The sequence below is a fragment of the Puma concolor genome, chromosome D3 (genome assembly GCF_028749965.1).
Source record: "Puma concolor isolate L17-30 chromosome D3, mPumCon1.1.hap2, whole genome shotgun sequence".
Classification (NCBI taxonomy): domain Eukaryota; kingdom Metazoa; phylum Chordata; class Mammalia; order Carnivora; family Felidae; genus Puma; species Puma concolor.
In genome coordinates this window covers 55,443,125-55,466,854 of record NC_141678.1, presented here as the reverse complement: position 1 = coordinate 55,466,854, position 23,730 = coordinate 55,443,125, and the positions used below count along the sequence as shown (strand labels likewise).

Genomic DNA, 23,730 nt, shown 5'->3' with positions numbered 1-23,730 from the left:
AGACAATATAAATGGGCTGAGATGAAAGCACCAAATAAATATAGATTATATTGGGTAAGATTTTTTTTTATTATTATTAAACAGAGTGTTTCTTTTGAATTAACCTCAATTTTCAGTTTACTTAGGCAGAGTCAATTTATATAAAAGGCTTGTTTTCTCACCTTTAATTCCTACCTGGGATCAAAAGAAAATATATAAATAGGAATGCCTGATTACAGGCTTTATTATTTGTAAAGTTAAATACTTCTTTACTCTCTTGAAAATATAAATAAATAAATAAATAAATAAATAAATAAATAAATAGGATCTGTATACCTCTACATCTACAGCATTTTCTCTCAGGGTGTGTTAAGCAATTTCACTGAGTTATTGAAGAAATATTTAATGAGGTTCTTCCATATGTCAGGTCCTTTCTGCTAGGCAATGGTGGTGGTCAATGTTTGCTGGAAAATAAACCGATTACCTATACCTTCACCTCCTTAGTGCACGCCTCTGACTTTTGACTACTTTCCCTAGTCCTACTGGACTTTTCTAGGACACTGAAGTATCTTTCAACTTGCCCCAACTGTATGTAGGTCTCTGTCCTATGCCTTGGAGTCTCCGAAAGACCCTGTATCTCATGGCCTATAGGTTCCTCCAGGCCCTGTTCTCCCTCCTCATTTCTTTTTCCTTAAATGCTGAGGTCTAAGTACATATATGTGTGTATCTAAAATTATCATATGAGCTCAGCGCACAGCCTTAAAAAAGATCATTTAATATTAGACTGGTGTTGGAGTATTAGACTGTAAACTGCTACAGAAAACCTGGAGGGAAGAAAACCTTATTTAAAATTAGAAAACTAAGCATCTAAATAGGAAAAGCCTATCTATGGAATTGTCTTCATTGTTATTATTATTATTCCATACCTTGAGAGGTGGAACCCTGGGCTCCTCTCTGGGGGGCTGCTCTTTCTCAGGGGGGCTGCTGGACGATATGTTCCGCACTGACTGATCATCTTCTATCCTAGCCCTCTTTTCCTTACAGATTCCAAAACTGTGCTGCTCTGCTGTTTTCCTCTTTGATATCTCGGATTCTCTACTTTCATTTCTTATCCCATCGGGTGACTTGGAAGGCTCGGACAACTTGGAAGAATGCAAGGTCTCCAATCGGTTCTGTGAGCTTCCTTGCTTATGGGTTTTATTTCTAGAGCCTTCTGAAAAGGAAGCCTTATCCACTGATGAGACATACTGTTTGTCCTGTAATTTAGCTGATGGAAGCTCGTTTCCCTTACTCTCTGTCTCTTCAGAAAAGACCGGTAACTCCAATGGTGAAGATGCCCCTTTCTTCTCTGTTCTTTGCAGGACATTATGATTTTTAACTTTTATCATTTCTATAGAAGGAAGTTCTGGAATCGAAGCAGGATAGGGCTTCTCAGTTTCAACGTGTGATTTACAAGGCTGCTGACTCAGAGTCTTACTGTGCAATTCTTCAGATGGAAATGCTTCAGGAGAAACGGAAGAACCCATATTGACGGGTTCAGGAGTATTTGATAGAGTCCTCTGTTGAGAGAGAAGGCTCTCGCCCAGGGGCTTGGCAGGGGCAGAGCCTTCATCTTTTTGTGGGGAGAGTGGTTCTTCAGAGATGGAAGGGGACTTTCTTTGCTGATGCAGCATTCTGTCATTCATGGAAGAATTAGAAATTGGAGATGTTTCTGAAGGAAGAGGCAAACTGGATATAAAAGTGGTCTCAGATGTGAGAAGCATGGAAGACACTGAAGACGTTTCTGAGGTCAAAGGTAAATCCGACATGGGTGACGTTTCTGATGTTAAAGGTAAATTTGATACCGGGGATGTTTCGGATGTTAACGGTAAATTGGACATGAGAGATGCCTCTGATATCTCAGGTGAAGTGGATACTGGAGATATTTCTGACATCAAAGATGCATGAAGGTTTTCATCAGGGGGGTTTCTCTGGTTATATTTGTCTGCATTTTCAGTGCTGGACACCTCAGAACAAAATGTTGTCTCAAGGGAGGCTGGAGTACATGATTCTTCTGAAGTGGATTGGGTTTCCCCTCCTGGGGATGTCAGGCTGGTACAGGCTCCCTCTGGGCTCTCGGAAGAGAAGGAAGTTTCAGAGATGCAAGCATTTTCAGAAAGCTGTTCATCGGGCTCACTCTGTAACTCCATATCTATGGCAATTCCTTCACTGGGAAATTGGCCTTCTAAAGAAGACGACCCTGTCTTTATTTTTGGAGTATTGGTCTCTACTGCAGCTTCTGGCTCCTTATGTTCTGTGTCACTGACATGAGTCACAGATGAAGTGGAAGGAACGAGAGAATCACAGACCTCTAGTTGATCAATAACAACCGACATTTCTTCCTGGGGAGATTCTGATTTCTCTTCCACTTTAACTTCAATATGAGGCAAAGTTTCTAAAACATCATTCATCATAACACAGGATTCCAAGTTATCTTCAGGAGGTGCTACCTGGGGCTCTTCGTGAGAGTTGGCTGGACTTTCAGACCCCTCAGAAAATTCAGGTATCGTCTTATGATTTTCATCCTGACATTCGCAGATACTAGTCTCTACCTCTTCAGCAATTTCCTCCTGAATCACAGATTCTTCAGGGATTAAGATATCTTCTGATTCCGATTCTGCCATTATGTCTTTACCTACATCTACCATAGCACAGAATTCCGGCTCTGGTGAAGTTGGACTTTTCATGCTTTTTGGCTGTTGCTCTTCCAAGGGAGTCTGTGCAGAAAGACCTGGGAGGCCAGTGGGTCCACATGAAGAACTACTTTCAGCACCATCATTGTTTGGTCCAGAAGTAAGCTTTATTGAGTCCTCTCTTGACATGCCCAACCTGAACAGAAATTAGAAATATTAAATTACTGCCCAACCACAAAACACGAAAGGGACAACTTGGAGATATGTATAGAGTATTCAATGGAAGTAAATGAATCAAATTGATTTTATAATCACTAAATGATACGCTTCATTTATGTAAACTGGTTTATGATGACTTAGTTTTTCTACTGCTTTTATAATCGTAACTAAAATAAACTCTCCTTCTGGTTAAGAAATGTATTATGCATTTTTATATTTATTTACCTATTTATCTACCAACTTATTTATTTTTGGTATAGATTTTTATTCTGTAAGTAAGGAGATATGAACTTTGCCAAGTGTTGGTAAAAGGAATAAAAAAAAAATAATGTACTACAAAAGATTAGAAAATATTGGACAGAAAAGCAAAAAAATGTATAAGATCTAAAATTTAAAAAAAAATTTTAACATTTATTTATTATTGAGAAACAGAGAGAGACAGAACATGAGCATGGGAGGGGCAGAGAGAAGGGGAGAAAGAATCCAAAGCAGGCTCCAGGCTCTGAGCTGTCTGCACAGAGCCCGATGAAGGGCTCAAACTCACAAACTGTGAGATCATGACCTGAGCCGAAGTTGGACACTTGACCAATGAGCCACCCAGGCACTCCAGATCTAATTTTTTCTTATCAGAAAGTAGCAATTCTAATCGAAAGCAGCACAGTCTTCAAAGGATGCAACATAAGCAAATAAGATCAATGGAAGATGGGTATGGTGTAAAATCTTGAAATTGAAATGATTTCCAAAGATTAACTTCTCTTAAACCAATGTAAGAGGTGTTACCTTATTTTAGCCTCTAAGTGTCTAACTTAAAAATAATATGGGGGGGGGGGTACACCTGGGTGGCTCAGTCGGTTGAGTGTCCGACTTCGGCTCAGGTCATGATCTCACAATCTGTGAGTTCGAGCCCCACGTCAGGCTCTGTGCTAACAGCTCAGAGCCTGGAGCCTGATTTGGATTCTGTGTCTCCCTCTCTCTCTGCCCCTCCCAGGCTCGTGCCCTGTCTCTCTCTCTCTGTCAAAAATAAACAAACATTAAAAAAAAATATGGAGGGGCGCCTGGGTGGCGCAGTCGGTTAAGCGTCCGACTTCAGCCAGGTCACGATCTCGCGGTCCGTGAGTTCGAGCCCCGCGTCAGGCTCTGGGCTGATGGCTCAGAGCCTGGAGCTTGTTTCCGATTCTGTGTCTCCCTCTCTCTCTGCCCCTCCCCGTTCATGCTCTGTCTCTCTCTGTCCCAAAAAAAAATAAATAAAAAAAAAAGTTGAAAAAAAAATTAAAAAAAAAATTGTTTAAAAAAAAATATGGAAATTTCACTAAAATATAACAAACATATCTGGGGCCGACAAAGTTGATTCTACTAGGTTACATTTGTATGAGGCAATTTTGTATGATGCAAAATTCTTTCATGTGATCACTTTCTGTAAAGATATTCCAGAGAAGATAGCAAAGAGTATCAAGAAAAAATCCAATCTGATACTCATGTCATAAGGAAAGTTCATCAGAGTTACAAAGATATTGTAAATCACTATTTCCTGTCATACTAAGTCATACTAAGTATACCATACTCAGTTATACTAAGTTAATGCACTAAGTTACGATGTCAGCCTCACATGGTAGAGAAATATGCTGTTCTAAATGAAGTTAAATTAGAGTACAGAAAATTATAAAGATAAGCAGAAGACAGAACACTTCTCTCTTCTGGGGAAAACATATTTGAGCGAAGAAATACAGCTATAATGGTATCGAGACAGGAATATACCTCAGTGAAATCTTCTTCAACTGCTTACCAAAATCCTCAAAATGAAAGGGAAATAAAGTTGAATACATTTTTTGGGGTGTCACTGCCTTCTTTACTAAAATTCAGAAGGTCTTAAAAGAAGACAGAAGATAGTACCCTCAAAGTTAGTCTCTTTTCTTTCAACTTTCCCTGAGATGGGTTCAAAGTAAGCTATAATTTATAACTATCCTACACTGAGAGGAACAGAACAACTACATTACAGATAAATGTAAAGCAGAATAATCAACTAGAAATAAGGTCCCTTGGGGCTAGGCCAAGCATCGATAGTAGGTTAGGTGTAGAATATACAGTATCCATCCACTGGCAGCCAAATTTCTGCTAGTTGGTTGATAAGGATATAATACATGTATTAACTTGTATTAAATATAGTTAATATTAGTAAATATCATATATGTATATAATATATGCATACGTATATATGGAAAACAGCACCGTACAAAATATGCCTATGTCAACATTTTATTATTTTCTCGAAAAAAATAGATTTAAGATGGTACAAGGCATAGCAGGTTGATCTTCACAGTACAGCACATAACACCACAAAGGAAAACACTGAAGTCCAGAAATATAGACTGCAAATCAACAGACCGATGCCCGTAATTCTGACTTAGCATATATATGGCTGATCTCTAACTAAAGAAATTACAGAACAGTACTCTGTTATAAGGAGAGTAAGTCAGTAAGAAACAAAATAAACAGCTCAAAGAGCTGAAAACCAAAGTAGACAAATCTTAACCAGAGGGGAGTTTGGACGGCAACGTTCCTGGGAACACTTAAAGCAGGGAAAAGGCACAGGTCAACCGAAAATTATCTGACACTAGGAGAAATAATCCCTCACATACTGGGGGAGTGTAGGTAATCTAGAAGTGACCAAATTACAAGGGCAGTCAATGAAATGTCCAAAATACACCTGTTAATCCAATGCATAATCAAAGATAGAAAAAGACAAGGAAGAAGTTCAGTGACGTAAGCGGACAGAAACTCTATGGATGAACGACAGCAAGAAAAGGGTCAAATAAAAGAGCTGTTTGCATTCAGAACTCCGGGATGATGACAGGGACCCACGCTTACTTACAGTATTGTAGCTGTCACTCCCCAGGGCACATGCATGAGAGTCTGAAAGCCCCCCAAATTTTATGAAAAAAATATATATGTGTGTGAATTTTTCTGAGAAGGAATTGCAGCATTAAGACACTGAGCAAATTACTGAACCACACTGTGTAAACCTGGGAAAATTAGTTTCATTGCATCTCAATTTCCTAAACCCATTTTTAACGTAAGAATAATAATGGTATCCACCTTATAGGACTGTTGGGCGGGTTAAGCGACATATTCCCTGAAGAGCTGTTAGAAATGTATCAGAGCCCAGCATGCTCAATGACGACCCGGATGAAGGAGAGCTCTCTGTAACACATGGTGCCTCGGGTACAGGCTGCCTGAGGGCAGAGCCTAGGCAGCCCTACAAACGTCCGCACCTCAGTGTCTGGCACAGATGAGATGTTGGAACAATTTTTGCTGCTTTCAAAAAAAGAAAAAAAAAAGAGGGCCCGACACTCAGCAACAACTAAGGACCAGTGCTTTGGAGGTAACTGGCTCGGTTATCTTTTGCCAGCACTGGAAAGGGTGCTTTCAACATTTCCTTTGTCGACAAAAGGTGAGGAAGCCTCCTGAGTGGTCTTCAGAGTCATCCTCCAGGGTGCTTAATCCCGCTCGGCACCAGCATGACCCGGAGAGCGCCTAAAGATGCATATTCCTGGGCTCAACTCCTGGAGACTCCCAATCGTTATGTCTGGCATGGGTCCTGGAAAACTGTATCTATTTTTAAAAGCCCCAACGAGAGGGTGCCTGGGTGGTTCAGTCAGTTACGCGTCCAACTCTTGATTCTGGCTCAGGTCACGATCTCACGGTGTGAGATCCAAACCCACTCCACGCTGACGGCAGGGAGCCTGCTTGAGATGCTCCCCTTCTCGCCCCTCCTATGTGCTCTCTCTGTCCCCCTCTCAAAATAAACATAACATGACACAACACGGCACAGCACAGGACAACACAACACAACACAACGTAACATCTCCAATGAGGACTTTGATGCAGCCAAGCTTGAGCAACATGCTGGTGACAAAATATGAAGGCATAGAAGTAGTCTGCTGCATTTTTAATTTTTGAGAAAACACATGAATTATCTCCTGTTAGTTCTGTTTAAATATGTATATGCGTCCATGGTTCTAGGAGAGCAAGTGAACACAAGCCTTCCTCCTTGAGGGTACTGCTAGTTAGGACACTCCACCAATGCTAGCCTCCTCTGAGTAAGCAGGCTGTTAATCATGGGATTCCTTTTCTTTTTTTTTTAGATGTTTTTTTTTTTTTTTAACGTTTATTTATTTTTGAGACAGAGAGAGAGACAGAGCATGAACGGGGGAGGAGCCTAGAGAGGGGGAGACACAGAATCGGAAGCAGGCTCCAGGCTCTGAGGCATCAGCCCAGAGCCCAACGCGGGGCTCGAACTCACGGACCGCGAGATCGCGAGATCGCGAGATCGCGAGATCGCGACCTGAGCTGAAGTTCGACGCTTAACCGACTGAACCACCCAGGCGCCCCATGGGATTCCTTTTCAAGAAGAGCACTCAGACGAGCCTCTTGACATCGTTCTCCCTGTTTACAGGGGGAAGTTTATGAAATTAGATCAAATGGTATGGATTTTGTTACTTGCCACCACCTCAGTATCATTTACACAAAACGACAACTCTTAAGCATTAATTGTGCATATGGGAGTTCAAGCACAAATTCCTTTCTAAGGAGGATTTAAGGTCACTGTCCACTGTCAGCTCCTAAATCCTTCCTCCTCCCTTAGGGACCCTCTGGTCTCGGAGGCTCTAATTCTGCTCCAGTAAGGTATGTCCCTTCTAAATGTGAGGCAGAGGTGAAGCTACTTTCAGTTTAATTCAGTCACTACCACACTTCCATGTGGCTTATTTTAAAAAGAAATGCACACACAGAAAAATAATAAACTAAAAGCTGATTACACTGAAAAAGGAAGATGGACAGAGTGAAGAGTAATACCTCAGGCTGTCCCCCAGAACAAGGACTAAACACGTGCATATGCACAGTCAACATTTTAGGAAAAAATGTGAGAATCGAATGTGTCTAAAACTATTTATGTCTGAAGTATCTGTTAATGAATATGCTTGGATTAAAAACAGGAGATTTTTACTAAAATCTAGTTAAGAAAGCCATAACGGACTTCTATCAGATTTCATGTGCAATTTTCAGTCCGAAATGAATTTTCATGGACAGGTTATAAACCCTTGAAAATGCATTTTTTAAAACTTTAAGTGCTGATACGCTGCTATAATTTTACCTGCGATTTCTTACACTGAGGGACTATTGCCTTTTATGGCAGCCTTATTAAGCTTTACAGCTTTTCGTGTGCCATGTGAAGCAGAGAATTACACTTTCATTTCCTTCAGAGAGAAATGAGAAAAAAATGCTCTCGTACTTACTTTTCTCCATAAAACCTTTCAAAGAATTTTTCTTTCCAAGGTTCTGTTTTCTTTTCCTTCTCAATTTCTTGCCTTATCCGCAACTGCATTTCTGGAGTAAACTCTCCTAGAAAGAAAATGTTTATGTATGGAGTAAGAGTGGCCATAGCTTCTGCCAATTAATAAAGAAAACACGTAATTAATTTGAGTAAACTTTTATGGATGTTGAAAAGTAAAAGGCTGAGTACTGATAATATTTCTACAGCTTCTCTTTTTATGAACATCGCTCAAATAGTCATTTAGCCCTAGATGAACTTTAAAACCCTCAGCAAATATACTGTATGGTAGGGGCTGCGGATGAAATAGCGTATATTCAGTGCCCTTAATGAAATCAGTCTGGTGGGAGAAAAGGCACACAAATTGACTGTAATATAATGTCGAAAGCCCTGTATGGGCCATAAGGATAAAGGTAGAAGAAAAGGCACTTAATTCTGCCTGAATCGATTAGGGAAGACCACATACAGGAAATGGCTCTTGAGTTAGCTTCTGAAGGATGACCAAGCTTTTATAAAGTAATTAACTCGCAAGGCACAGAGATATGAACATGTGTATTTACGTTCTTTTGAGTGGCCAATTGTAAGCAGAATGTAGGAGTAGGAGGAAATGAAATGGGAAAGGTAGGCTGAGGCCAATTAGCAAATACATGGTTTAAAGAGAGTTCCAGGGGTGCCTGGGTGGCTCAGACAGTCGAGCATCTGACTTGGCTCAGGTCATGATCTCACAGCTTGTGAGTTTGAGCCCCGCATTAGGCTCTGTGCTGACAGCTCAGAGCCTGGAGCCTGCTTCAGATTCTGTGTCTCCCTCTCTGCCCTTCCCCTGCTCATACTCTGTGTCTCTCTAAACATCAAAAAAGTTGAAAATAAATAAATCGAGTTCTACATTTTCCCTACAAGTGACAGAGGGAGGCCCTGATGGCATTCACTCGGGGAGAAATATGGCCAAATAAGTGGCTTAGAGACAAGATGAAGACACAAGAGAACTCCAGCCAGGAGGCTGTCGAACAGCACAGAGGAGAGGCAGAGAGGACAGTCAGGCCAGCGGCTGTGGGAATGCTCAAGGGGATTCAGATTCACAACACAATTAACAGTTCATGACCAAGTCAGCCTGGGGAGAAGAAGAGGACCAAAGAGATCATCAAGTTTCAAAGTGAGGAGCTCTGAGGACAGTGGTGACATTAGTAGAGATGGGGAACAAAAGGGACAGCAGATGGTAAAGGGAGGATGGTGAGGTTAATGTTGGCATTTTGGTTTTAAGGTGCATGCTATCCGCTAGGGTGATCCAGCAGGCATGTGGAATAGAAGGCAGGATTAGGAAAGAGGAGCCAAAGCCAGAAGGTTTTTGGCATATATGGGCCATACACCATGGTGGGGAAGGAGGCTGGTTAGCAGATGTGCACAGCCCCAAGAGAAAACACCAGAGAAGAAAATGGCAGAGACATCAACATGCACCATCAGACGGAAGAGCACAGCTCCCGTAGGAGGCTGAGGGATGGCTTTCGGCCATGTGGCCGCAGGAAACAATTTAAAATATATTATGAACATCTCAGGTACATGGTTTCAACTTGGATGAGGTTTAAAAAAAAGAGAGAGAGAGATTGCAGAAGGAACGTGAAATGTCAAGACTGAGAAGAGGACACTGCCTTTGCCATTATAAAGCCCTTAGTATTCTCCAGGAGGGATTATTTCGGTTGCCACACCCACCTAGAACAATGTGAGCAGTTTAGGGAGTAGAAATGTGGAAGCACTGGTTATTTTGAGTCTTTCAAGAAGCTTAATGACTAACAGAAGAATAAGGTGAAGCGGTGGTTTTAGGGGAAGAGAGTATTAAACGAAGATTCTTTAGGTTCTAGGACATTAAGAGAATACATAATGCCTCAAACAAGCGATTAAAATTCCCATTCCAAAGAGAGTCGAGCTACATCAAAAATTGTTGTTCTGTTCCAGATAACCTCACGTTTCCTTCAAAAACATCAGACATCAAAAATGCCAAGTATAACAAAGAATTGGTGAAGCCATTTGGAACAGATCAGGAGTTTTTACTAAATTCAAGTTTACTTCAGGGGGAGAAAAAGGCTCGGAAATCAGAGAAAGGCGTGAAGCTCGGTACAGTGTGTGTACTCAAACATGTCAAATAATAATGGAAAAGAGAAATTTACCTTCTGCCAGTCGCTGTTTCCATCCTTGTGCTGCATATGCAAAGAATTCATTATTCAGAGCTGAAGAACTGAGGCGTAAAATTCCATCACTTCCCATCTAGGAAATAAGCCGAAGAAAACAAGACGCCATCAAGAATAAGTCAAAACAAAAGTACACAGGAAAGAAGAGAAAACTGAGGGTGGGGCATGAGAGAAATAGCGCGGAGTAGAAGGGAGGACAGGAACCTTGCAGAAGGTGAATCTCCTGGTAGGAGAGGTGCACTCTACATCGACTATTATATTGACAAAAATACATGAAGTTAAAGGAACTCTTTATAAGGCATTTCCATCACAGGTGGTGAGTATAACCACCGATCCCGATGTGTGGGATTTCATCAAAAACAGTTTTATGCCTTTTATCATTTCAATATGCCTTAAATGGTACCACATTAAAAATCAACATGTTTATACCTTTAGACTGTGTTTATAAATTAAGTTTTCTAAAATCTGTGGAGGCTAAAGAAATCCAATCTGGTCACTTGGACTCTTTGGCCGGCTGAGGTTTAGACAACAAAAAGTTCTAAAACATTAAAACAAATACACCCACACTGTCAGATATACCCCGCACCTCTCTTCTCTCCAACTGGGAAGCACACAAAAAAAAACAGGTAAATAGTAAAGTGTAAAACAGGGGCGACTTTATGCTACTAACCTTTTTCCTCAAACATACTCCTTCTTTTAAAATTCACATGTAGAAGGGATTCAGATAAGCATCATCAAACTGGATGCTTTTACCTTTCCAATTATTTACTGCACCTTCCGTGTGCATGTAGTCTGCTTGCTGACACAGAGAATGAAAGAATCGGCCATTGCCCTTGGCTGGCCGCCCAAGTGGTTGAGGAGTAAAGATGGAACAGTGTTAACCATTAGGTGGGTGGGAATTAAGAAGGGCAGACAATAAAAGCTGAGGGATGACATCTAGGTGGACAAGAATGGTTAGGAAGAATGTGATGCCAGAGGCAAAACCGGTGCAGAGTCTTGCAAGATAGGATCTGAACAGAATGGTTTCAGAAACAAAGCACGTAGTGTTACTGTCACCTTGACCAACAGCTAGCTCTACTGCAGAGGCAGGACATCACGGACAACCGTAACGGGACCACGTAAGAAGGTGCGAGGTGCTTCAGCCTGCTGGTCAAAGGCCTGGCAAACTGTAGCTCCAATTCGATTTTCAAAGATTTCCTCTTATGGCCATAGACACACTTCACGTGTAGTAAGCCCCAATTGTCACTGCCACCTGAAAGCGTGCCCAGAGATTTCTCATCCCCATGTTTGTTTGTTCGTGGCCTTTTCCACACTCCATGTTCACCCCTGAAATACCACCCCTTTTTAAAAATTTCACTCAAATGACACCTTCATGAATGTGTCAGCTGAAGCATCATTCAGGAGCAAAGCAGAACACTGAATCTCAAAGTAAATATTATATAACTACTCTAAATTGGATAACAGTAGATCGAATTCAGAAGAGAGACACTGTGAATAAACATGAGGGATGTTGAATGCTGCCATCACGACATCCACAGGGAACTGCAGAGCTGACATTCTGAGTTTCTTCATCTAAGAAGATACTGATAACCATGCTAAAATATTCAATACACTTCACAAATCTCAGGGAAGACTCCATTCATTCATTGAACTATTGTTTACTCACTCACAGCTCCTTCAGCCTTTGTCAACAGACGCTTATTAAGCCACTCACGTGAACCCATGTACCTGGCTCTTGTATACAGTGGCAGCAGAGAAAAAGCCCCCGCCCGTGTGTCGAATATGTTCTACATATAGCAGATACTTCGGGTCCCCGTGTATCTCTTCCACCTGCCTGAGTTCAGCGTGGCTGTAATACAGTTATATCACCAAGCCAGCATCCCACCTCAGTGTCCTCCCACAGCCCCAAGATCCGAATGGGTAAGTTACCCAGCCTCCCCATCTTCTGACTGGACAATTCTAGGACTCCGGCTTCTGGAATGCTGTATATATGCACTGAACTGATGGATACCGTTTGGTCATGTGCTCTCAGCAGCTGGACTACATGGGCCTGGGAACCAGGCACAAGACTGTGCCAAACCCTGTAAAATTAAAAGTCCGTGCCCCCGGGGGAGAATCATTTCTACTATGTCAGGGTTTCTCAGCCTTAGGCACTACCATCACTTAGGTCTGGAGCCTCCTTTATTGTGGTAGCTGCCCTGCATGTTATAGGCTGGTGAACAGCATCCCTGGCCTCTACCCACCAGATACCAGTAGCAATTGTGACAAGTTTAAGTGTCTTCCAACATTACCAAACGTCCCTCAGAGGCAAACTCATCCCCAGGTAAGAATCATCGCACTATTGGACACGGGCTCCACTTGAGCCAAAACTCTGCCTGGTTACTTTGTGTCTCTCAGGTGTCAGCGGTCAAGGGGAGGACTTACTGGACAGGTGGGATAATCAGCCCTAACCATCACGAGGGAGGGGGACTGCTGCCATAGTGTGGGGGCAGAGAGAAGGATGTGGGGGGGAATGCTGGAGATTCCCTGGGACATATGTTGGCACTTCTGTGTCTGGTGGTAACAGTGAATGTGGATTATAGCAAGGACAGTCAGAATAGGAAAGGCAGCCAAGGGCTCAGACTCCTCAAGGATGGCAGTTGGGGCCACTGAGCCAGGCAAACTAGCAGAATTACTGGCTGAGTGTAAGGAAATTCAGAAATGGGTGTCAGAGAAGGGAAATGATAAGCTTCAATTACAGCCTTAAGACCAGCTTGAGACCAGTGGAGCCTGCAGCCGGTCCACTAACCCCCTGGTCAAAAGTCTTGGTCTGCCCCCGCTCCCCGCCCCCACGCCAAAGTATGAGCAGCCACTAATTAAAGTGACAGAGTGAACTTAACATGAACCACAACAAGGTCTGAGTGGTGCAGAGGTAAACCAGACGGGACATTTGTGATTCCACATCTAGCCTACAGGAATACAGAATATCTGGGGCAACAAAGTGCACTTGCCCGGCTCATGCCTACAAAACTCTAGGACTTTCTCGGATGCAGATACAACCTGGAAATGCAAATCCTGGTCCTTGGGGCAACTCCCAATCTATGAGAGACGAGGGTTTGTCATGGTGAAAGGTCCTGCTTTCCTGCAGTGCTGGGACAGTTTTGGGACTCGTTCTACACATTTTCCTAGAAAGTCCTCCATAGAACCGAGACCTGGTTATCTGGAGGGTTTTTCCTCTCCTTGTCTTCGCATCATCTAATCCCTGGCTTCTGCTTCCAAACTGACTATACTTAAGTTCTTATTCCAGGCTCCACTTTTGGAGGGAAGGGGCAGGGGAGGATCCTAAGTAAGACTGAATCCGAGGGGTTTGGGCTTTATCCTCTATGTGGAAATGGTCCAGTGAATGTACCATATAAGGTAAGCCTGAGCCTTGAGGCAGGGGTTGAATCAGCATGGTGCCTCAGGCTAGTGGCCTCCAGATCCAAGTTAGCCCCTTGACATACCCCTGTATATTAATTGCCTTTTTGGTGTGTGCCACAACGGGAGAAAGGTCTAAAGCACTGTTCTAGGTAACGAGAACTACCATTAAAAAGGTCTAAGCCTAGGAAAAGCCCCCAAAGATTTGTGCTTAAAATGATAATTCTGTTACCTTTAAAAAGGATGAAATGGAGAGGAATGTAGAGATGCAAAGGCATCGCTAGAAGGTAATGGAATCCTTGCATAAAAGATAATAAAAGAAAGGCAAATGTGAGATATTCAGGACTGGTTGTAGGGCTTCAGGACTGAGCAGGTAAAGGCAGCAGATGCCAAACGGGGTCAGTATGCTTCCTGGAAATGGGGTGGATGAAACGGCAGCTAAGCTTCAGAACAAGTCTTCAGGCAGCGCTATGAAAGAGGTCTGGCAAAGCCCAAAGGATGAAGAGAAAGTCCATCAGAATGATACCTCTAAGAATCCTGAAATGTTCTGTGAATATTGACTCTGAATGTCTGTGCATGGTTTGGGAGCCTTGAGAAAAAACTTCACTTAGGAAGACTAAAAGGGAAGAGGTTTTCTTATTGTGCAGATTTTAAATAGGACTAGTAGGTGGAAGGCAAGTCCCCTGAAGAGGTAAAGAAATTTACTTGCTATGAAGTGCATTTATAGAAGGTACAATGAATAGGTTCGAATTTTTCTAAATTTGAAGACATGCATGGTGCCTCATCACCTTCTATAGTCCATGCAATGCCTAGGTTGCCTAGATGGAAGGTAATCAAATAAATGTTTATTGCTCCCCTTGCTTTGTGTAATGAAAGATTTAAAATTTAACTCTGGTAGCTGATATGCAGGATTTTAGTTGTGTGTATTTCCCAGGCCAAGGGCATGATTAGTTATTAATTGAAATTTCGGCATAATTTTAAGACACAAAGAAATACCAGATCCAGATTAGCTCTGACAGAGTCTCAAGATTTCAGCGCATGACGATGTGAGGCAGTGTGAAATAAACACATTCAAAAATATGGAAGCCAGCCCTGAAGGAAAATGTTTTTCTTTTAAAACAGAAAAATAATATTAACTGCCAGACTTCCAGCCTGTATGAGACAGCGCAATTAAACACTAGGGCTAAATTGGACCCAGGAAATACAAGCCAATAAAACTTTTAAAATACACTATTAATTTTATGGCCTTTAAGAAATACTGTCCAAAAGACATAACATTTTAATGAGCTGGAACAATAAACATTTCTGAAAGGTTTACTTATTTATTTATTGCTGAGCTATAAATTCTTGTTTTTCGGAATACCCACACTAGAAATGCTCATTCTAAAATCTCCCTCAACCCTCTCATAATGAAGTGTCTAACTAAGCTGTTGATAAATTATGCTTCCTTTTTAATTAGGAGGGGACAAAAAAACTTTGAACATTTTAGTTGTTACAGAGGAAAATAAATATTAGTAAAGGGAAATGCATTCATGCAGAGATCGTTTCACAAAGGTTTAAACTTCTTATTGGTGAGTGTATCATTTGCCTTTGATATTGATTTTAACAACACCCATTTTATGGGGTGGATGTCAGTGGAATTCAGAGGGTTAAAATGCCAATGCTACTTGCACACTATCCAGTTTTTGAAGTTTGACAAATTTTAATTCTGTACATGGATACATCTATGTTTAATGATAATCCTTTAAATGTCTAATACATTCTTCATCACTTTTTTCTTATTTTAGGTTTCTTGTAAGTGATTCAGAATGCATGATATGTGGGCTGCAAAGTGGAACAGTGAGAGATGTGTCGGGAGAGTTAGAAAATAGCCAGACAATAATGGGACACCGAGATATACTAAGCAATGTGGATTTCATTCTACAGACAATGGGTGGCCATTCAAAGTGAAGCCACATCATGCTGAGTGCACCCAGGTAAGCAGGCTGCTGATTGAGATGGGGTGTTCAGGATGGGCCTCTCAAATGCTCACGATTGGTACGGGATGTTCACAGAGGCACCTGGAAGCAGCAAGGAAGCAGTCACGCAGCCAGGTGGGGAAAAGTGTGCTAAGTGAACGGGCCCAGAGACCTGGAAACATGCTGGGAAGTAGAGGGACAGGAGCTGCGTGGACAGAAACACGCTGGGCATCAGACCCAGCGTACTGACTGGCGTTTCCCCAACGTGAGCTGGAAAGCCTTGGAGGGATTTTGGTCTGAGGAATGGGAAGTTCTGGCATTTCAAAAGGATAGCTCTACTGCTCTGTTTAAAAAAGACTTTAGAGTAGTGCCATCCAACAGCAATAAAAATGTCAGCCACATGTGTGATTTCAATTTTCTAGTAACCACACTGAAACAATAAAAAGAAACGTGAAATTAATTCTCATACCACCTTTTATTCAACCCAAATTATCCAAAATGTTACTGTTTCAATTTATAATCAGTATGAATTCTGATATTTTCCATTGTTTTTGTATAATAATTCTTCAATATCAAGTGTATATTTTAAAACACCTCAGTCCAGGGGCGCCTGGGTGGCTCAGTCGGTTAAGCGGCCGACTTCGGCTCAGGTCATGATCTCGCGGTCCGTGAGTTCGAGCCCCACGTTGGGCTCTGTGCTGACAGCTCAGAGCCTGGAGCCTGTTTCAGATTCTGTGTCTCCCTCTCTCTGACCCTCCCCCGTTCATGCTCTGCCTCTCTCTGTCTCAAAAATAAATAAATGTTAAAAAAAAATAAAAAATAATAAAATAAAACACCTCAGTCCAGATCGGCCATATTTCTGTTGCTCATCAGCCACTGGTGGCTGCTGGCAGCTACTGTATGGGACAACACAGTTTTAGACGATAGAGGCTTCTCAAGACACACGTATGTAGTTACTGTGATAATCCAGAAAAAGATGACAGTAGCTTGCACTAGGGGCAACAGGAGAAATGATGAGAAATGCTTGAGTATGATTATATCCTGACTCAGGATCAACTCAGTTTCAACTCAGGTTGAACCCACAGAAGTTGATGATGGATTGGATGTGTGGTAGGAGGGAAAGAGAACAGGCAAGGATGCCAACAAAGACTTTTTCTTTGACTTTGTCAACTACGATTATGCAATTTTCTATTCACTGAAAGGAAGAAGACAGGGGAGCCTGGGTTGCTCAGTCGGTTGAGCTTCCGACTTCGGCTCAGGTCACGACCTCACGGTCTGTGAGTTCAAGCCCCGCGTTGGGCTCCGTGCTGACACCTCAGAGCATGGAGCCTGCTCCGGATTCTGTGTGTCCCTCCCTCACTCACATTGTCTCTTTCTCAAAAATAAATATTAAAAAAAGAGAGAGAGAGAAGAAAATGGGAGGAAGTTTGGTTTTAAACCAATTAAGGCTGAGATGCTGATTACAATTCCAAGCAGATACCTCCGATCTATCATTCTGCATACAGTGTAGGGGATGCCCTGAACATAGGCAAGTTTAGGGACAGGGACTCCTCTGTCAAGAATCATCAAGAGAATGCCAAGGTATAAATGATGAACTCTTAAGACTGTCAGGGAATGGGGGTGCCTGGGTGGCTCAGTCGGTTGAGCTTCCGACTTCGGCTCAGGTCATGACCTCACGGTCTGTGAGTTCAAGCCCCGTGTCGGGCTCTGTGCTGACAGCTCAGAGCCTGGAGCCTGCTTCAGACTCTGTGTCTCCCTCTCTCTCTGACCCTCCCCCATCCATGTTCTGTATCTCTCTGTCTCAAAAATAAAATAAAACATTTTAAAAAAATTAAAAAAAAAAAAAGACTGTCAGGGAATGGAAGTAAAGAGAAGGGACCTGTTCAAGAAAAAGGTATAGGGACCAGACTAATGGAGCTGAGTGCATATGCAGTGGGTGGTAAATGAGACAAAGGTGTAAATGAGGATACATAAGGCCTGGATAATCTCGTGGATGGTGGTAGCAGAAATCAGGACAGGAAAAGGCACATGGAAGAGCAGTATTCTGGACAAAGAAATGACGGTTTTTGCTCTGGATATGCTGATATAAGGATATCTTGAAGGCATCCGAGTAAAGGTATCTAATCAATAACCAAGACTTAGAGAAAGAAGCTCAATGGCAAGGGATGAATCAAACAAAGAAAACTAAGAATTCTTAGCAAAGAACGTGCATTTGAAAACATGGATATGGATGAGACCATGCAAGAAGAATTTACCAAAAGAAAGAAAAAAAAGAAAAAAAAGATGACTTTAAAGCAGAGACCTAGGAACACTAATCTAGAAGAAATGGGCAGAAAACATAGATCTTGCTACGAAAGCTGAGCAAAAGCTGTCGGGGGAGGAGGAAAATCAGAACAAGGGGCAGAGAGGCAAGGGAAGAAAGTGATCTGTACTGTGCGTGTGCTAGTATTTACCAAGCCGTGTAGAATTATTTAGGTCAACAGTATGTGCAGCAGACTATAGAAGTTGCTGTGTCCAATAAAAAATTCCACAGAGTCTTTAGAGCAAAGACAAGCCAGGTAGAGGGAGACCAAACAGAAGACAAACGCCAACAGCCAAAGAATGATGAGCAGACGAAGTATATAAGTTGTCATCACTGATCCTCTTATACCTGAGTAAGCACCCAGGGCTCTTGTACTATGTATCCAGTAAGAATTAAAGTCAGTGTATTCATGGTCTCTAAAGGGTAATTTTTCATTTTTTACCTTATCATCTAATAGGATTCAGGTGGCTCAGGAGACTCCAAATGCTCAAGGTTTATCCATAAGGGAAGATGTAATTCTTATGCATGAAGTTAGACATAAAAATGAAAGAAGGTTGCCGAGAGAGAGTGTAAGTAAGGGGAAGAGGACCAACGACAGACTAAGGACAATTTGGCCAGTAACTTTGGAATGCTATTTCCAAAACTGCATTAAGATAATATTCCCCAAACTGTATTTTGCAAAATAGGAATTTTAATAGGTAATTTTAATTCTAATGGGTAATCCATCTAAAAGGAAATGGATTCTGCCATCCAACAAATATGGCTTGTATTTACTAAATGTGATTAGTTTTCTTTACCAAAAGTATTTTCTAATATACTATAATTTATTTTAAACACCCAAGAATATATCTATCATGCAGTCTTTCCCCAGTTTTTTAACCCTGTAATCCTCTGACAGAACGATGATCAATATCTCATGGAACAAGTATTCTCCAGAACATAATTTGGGAAATGATGCATTAAGAGTTGTAAGTCAGTCAGGAGCAATCAAATGAAATAAACCTAAGCACAATGAATTTACACAGAATAGATACTAAATCCCTGTTGAATAAACGAACAAAAATTTCTCTCAGATTTGGACACAGGATAATTTTTGTTACATTGCAGAAATCAAATGTCCAAAGTAAATAAATAAAATAGTGAAGATAAAACTGGAGAATATTATGCTAAGTGAAATAAGTCAGGCAAAGACAAATATCTGATTTCACTTACATGTGGAATTAAAAACAAAACAAAAGAATAACAACAACAACAAACAAAACCCAGGCTCTTAAATCCAAACTGGTGGTTGCCAGAAGAGAGGTGGGTGGGGGATGGGTGAAATAGGTAAAGGGGAGTAAGAGGTACAAACTTGCAGTTATAAAAGAAATAAATCACCCCGATGAAATGCAAAGCATAGGGAACATAGTTAATATTGTAACAATGCTGTATGGTAACAGAGAGTGACTATACACATTGTGGTGACACTGAGTAATGTATAGAATTGTTGAATCACTATGTTGTAGACCTGAAACAAATATAGCACTGTATGTCAACTGTACTTCAATCATAAAACAGAGGAGCAGCTAAGCAATGTTTTTTAAAGTAGTGAACACTTACAAAGAATGTAACGGATGATGTAATAAGCTTTAGACTATAGGCCTAAACAACTTCAAGTTCAAAGCCCACTTCAGGAAAACAACCATTTGGCATTTCGTTATAAAAAACACATCAGAATTTAAGTAAATACAACAACTTTTCTTTAAAAAAATAGAGATTGTGATTTTAAAGTTGTAACCAAGACGTTTGGAATTACATGGAGGTTAAAGAAGAAAGAATATCATACCAGGTCCATCCTCTTTCCACCTAATTCAATTTCCACATAGAATTAAGCTTAAACAAAAAGGAAATCTAGAGAGAATAGATTACCTCAAAAAAATCAACATTTAGACAGAAAAGTAGGAGGCTTTTGTGTCATCACTGTTATGACAGGGCTTTAAAGGTGATTTTATCATAAAAGCCTCTCTTCTAAACTAAACTGATGCCTTTTCTATTACTTGCTACTCAGGGGATCACTGCTGAGCACTAGGGCAAAAAGGACAAGGGAAGAAGTTCAGCATGGAAGGGCTTGGGGGATGGAAGCTCCCCCCTACTCTGAACGAGGCCAGGAGTAAGGCTTAACTAGAATGAAGTTCTTCAAGCAGAGGAATACAAAGGGAGTACATAGCACCAGTTAATTATTCAATGAGATTTTTGTGTACATAAATTGCAAAGGGCTTTGAAACTAAAGAAGATTATAGGATGGGGTAATGGTAACTAATCCTGTGGGAACTGCTTACTGCCTTCTCATTAACAAATGCACAGAAACATATATGCATATGAATCTGTGTATCTCTACGGGTATATATGTGTATCCATGCATATACATATATGCATATAAGTGTGTGTTTGTTGGGTGTATACCATACACACCCAACAAACACAAAATTTTCTCCTTCCTCTGGAAACACAATTTGTAAGCATTCCAACCACTTGGCTAAGATAATGGTCCTCCTTTAAATTCTAAGAGAAAGGTTGTCTCTCCCAGCAGATGACCTCCCAAGCCTCTAAGTCCACGGAGGAAATGTTCAATCAGAGGTTGTAAGGCCATCCCCTAGAGTACGACATGTTTGCAAGCAGTTTCTCGAGACCCAAGCAATGGGAAAAAGGAATTCCAAAATAAAAATTTTCTCATAATTACTGCATATACAACCAGGAAAACCACATTTTTTGAGGGGAAATATATGAAAAAAGAAAGAATCTTTATATTGATTCTTAAAAGTTTTCCATCATTGAGTTTTAATTACTATACTTACATGGGAAATGTCTTAATCTTCCATACAATATTATTAACAACAATAATCATTTTCTAATGACTTTATTCTACGTTTTTACATACTGCCACCTTTTCTAAGAATCATCCCATTTTCAGATTTTAAAGGGAGGAACCTCTTTTCAAAATGCTATACTGTCTTTAATGTTTTAGCAGTTTGCTCAGAAGAAACAGAGCCTGTGATGAAACAGGTGAGAATAAATGAAATAAAGATGTCTGATGGCAAAAATAAAGTCACTGACAGATTAAGCTTTGTTCAACTTCTCAAAACTAGAGAAGTATGTTTTCATGTTTATATGGTTCATCTCTTTTATTTAACTTTGTGGATAATTGGGACAATTTGACAGGGCTTGATGAGAAATTATTTCTTTATACAGATGCAGATAAATAAAATTGGAACAAGTTTTAGCATACGTGAGAATGTGTACATGTCTTAAAGGAGGATCTCTCTTACAACTGTATTTTCATCAACGTTCCTTCTGTGGGCAGGAAATAAAGAAAACTTCCAAGGTATCCAACCATGAAACAGAATACTAATGCTTTATTTAGTGAAAATCAAGCTCATGTTCTTGTATAGATAAAATAAGCTTATGTCATAATGTAGTGGGAAGCAATGACTCACTGTTTCTACTTGTAATACACTGAACAGCTGTGTTTAAGTGACTATCTATTAGTCACTCATTTCTTTAACAAACATTTCATAAGCATCTACTACGTGCCAGGAACCATGAAGTGGACAGCTTCTGCTGCCACAAAAGCCTAGCTCCTAGAGTGAGACAAGAAAGGCTAAAGTCCCTTTCAATAGTATAGGACCCAGAGAAGAAAAAAACGCTATGAGAACCCCTAGGCCTGGGTATCTGGGATGTTTTTAATTCCCCCTTTGTAATCTGTTAATATTCATGCCTGAAGGTACCTCTTTCCTCCTCTGTATAGTTTAACAATGGCTCTCAATCCACTTTTGGTCAATAATAATAACTAAAATCAATAATTACAATAACTGTCACTAATTTCATACCTACAACAAATCCTGAGGGTAGGTAAGTGGTGAAGCAGGACTTAACCCCCCAAAATGATACCTCTTTATATCATATGGCTTCCTTTAATTAACATGCAGGCATTCATTCTTCCACTCAAAATCTTCATATGCTAGGTGCTAGAAATACACCAATAAAAAATATATGGCCCCTGTCCTATAAAGTTATAACAACAAACTGTGTTAAGATTCCTGAAGGAAAAATAATAAATACTCTAAAAGAATGTTCTAGGTGCAATTGTATGCACGTAGGATTCTTTGAAGTATTGATATCTAAGCAGAGATGTTTAAATGAAGGATGGAGAGGCATGAGCTCTGAGGTGAGTAAAGTATAAGTCCAACAAAATATTAGCAAACTGAATTTAAAAATACACTAAAAGGATCATAAACCGCAATCAAGCGGGCTTTATTCCTGGGATGCAATGATGGTTCAATATCTGCAAAGCAATCAATGTGAGAGACCACATTAACAAACAAAGAACGAAAACTATAGGATCATTTTATTTTTTTTTAAGTTTATTCATTCATTTTTGAGAAACACAGAGATAGTGTGAATGGGGAAAGGGCAGAGAAAGAGGGAGAGAGAGAAAATCCCAAGCAGTTCCTCGCTGTCAGCGCAGCGCCCAAAGTGGGGCTCGAATTCACGAAACTATGAGATCATGACCTGAGCTGAAACCAAGAGTCAGGTGCTTAACCAACTGAGCCATCCAGGTGCCCCTGATCATTTTAATAAACGCATAAAAATCATATGACAAAATTCAACATCCATTTATGACGAAAACTCTCAACAAAGTGGGTGTAAAGGGAAAGTACTTCAATGTAATAAATACCATATATGACAAACCCACAGCTGACATACTCAATGGTGAAAAGGTAAAAGCCTTTCCTCTAAGATCAAGACAAGAATGCCCACACTCATCATTTTTATTTAACACAGTACTGGAAATCCTAGTCACAACAATTAGGCAAAATTAAAAAAAAAAAAAAAAAAGGTAAGAAAAGTCATCCACATTGGAAAGAAAGAAAAACTGTCATTATTTGTAGATGACATGATTCCACAGATAGAAAACCAAAAACTCCACCAAAAAAGACGAGAAGAGGTACTAAATGAATTAAATAAAGTAGCAGGATACAAAATCTATATACAGAAATCTGTGACATTTTAATACACTAATAATGAATTATCAGAAAGAAAAATTAAGGAAACAATCTCATTTACACCTGAATCGAAAAGAATAAAATACCTGGGAATAAATTTAACCCAGGAGGTAAAAGACCTGTACACTGTAAACTGTAACACTGATAAAGGAAACTGAAGGAGACACAAATAAATGGAGAGATATTCCATGCTCATAGATTGGAAGAATTAATACTATTTAAATGTCCGTACTACCCAAAGCAATATAGATTTAATGTAGTCCCTATCAACATTGCAGTGGCATTTTTAATAGGACTGGGACAAATAATTTTAACATTTGTATGAAACCAAAAAAGATCCCAAATAACCAAAGCAATCTTGAGAAAGAAGAATTAAGCAGGATGTACTCATGCTCCCAGATTTCAAAACACACTACAGAGCTACAGTAATCAAAACAGTATGGTATTAGTATAAACAGACATACAGATCAATGGAATACAATTGAGAGCCCAAAATTAAACCAACACATATATGGACAATTAATTTACAATAAAGGAACCAAGAACATACAACGGCAAAAGGACAATCTATTCAATAAATGGTGTTGGGAAAACTAGACAGCCATGTGTAAAAGAATGAAACTAGACCACTATATTATACCATACACAAAAAATTA

At 40.4% G+C, this 23,730-nt stretch overlaps 1 protein-coding gene across 1 annotated transcript in view; it reads right to left on the bottom strand.

The window, feature by feature from the left end:
- The window catches only part of ASXL3 (ASXL transcriptional regulator 3), a 109,182-nt gene that overhangs the window by 6,223 nt on the left and 79,229 nt on the right, over positions 1 to 23,730 (bottom strand). Inside the window, exons 7-9 of the mRNA XM_086682706.1 lie at positions 10,356 to 10,452; positions 8,162 to 8,267; positions 906 to 2,847 (exon numbers count right to left, since the gene is read on the bottom strand). Coding sequence (XP_086538832.1) covers positions 906 to 2,847; positions 8,162 to 8,267; positions 10,356 to 10,452 — 2,145 coding nt within the window. The remainder of the gene's footprint in view (positions 1 to 905; positions 2,848 to 8,161; positions 8,268 to 10,355; positions 10,453 to 23,730) is intronic.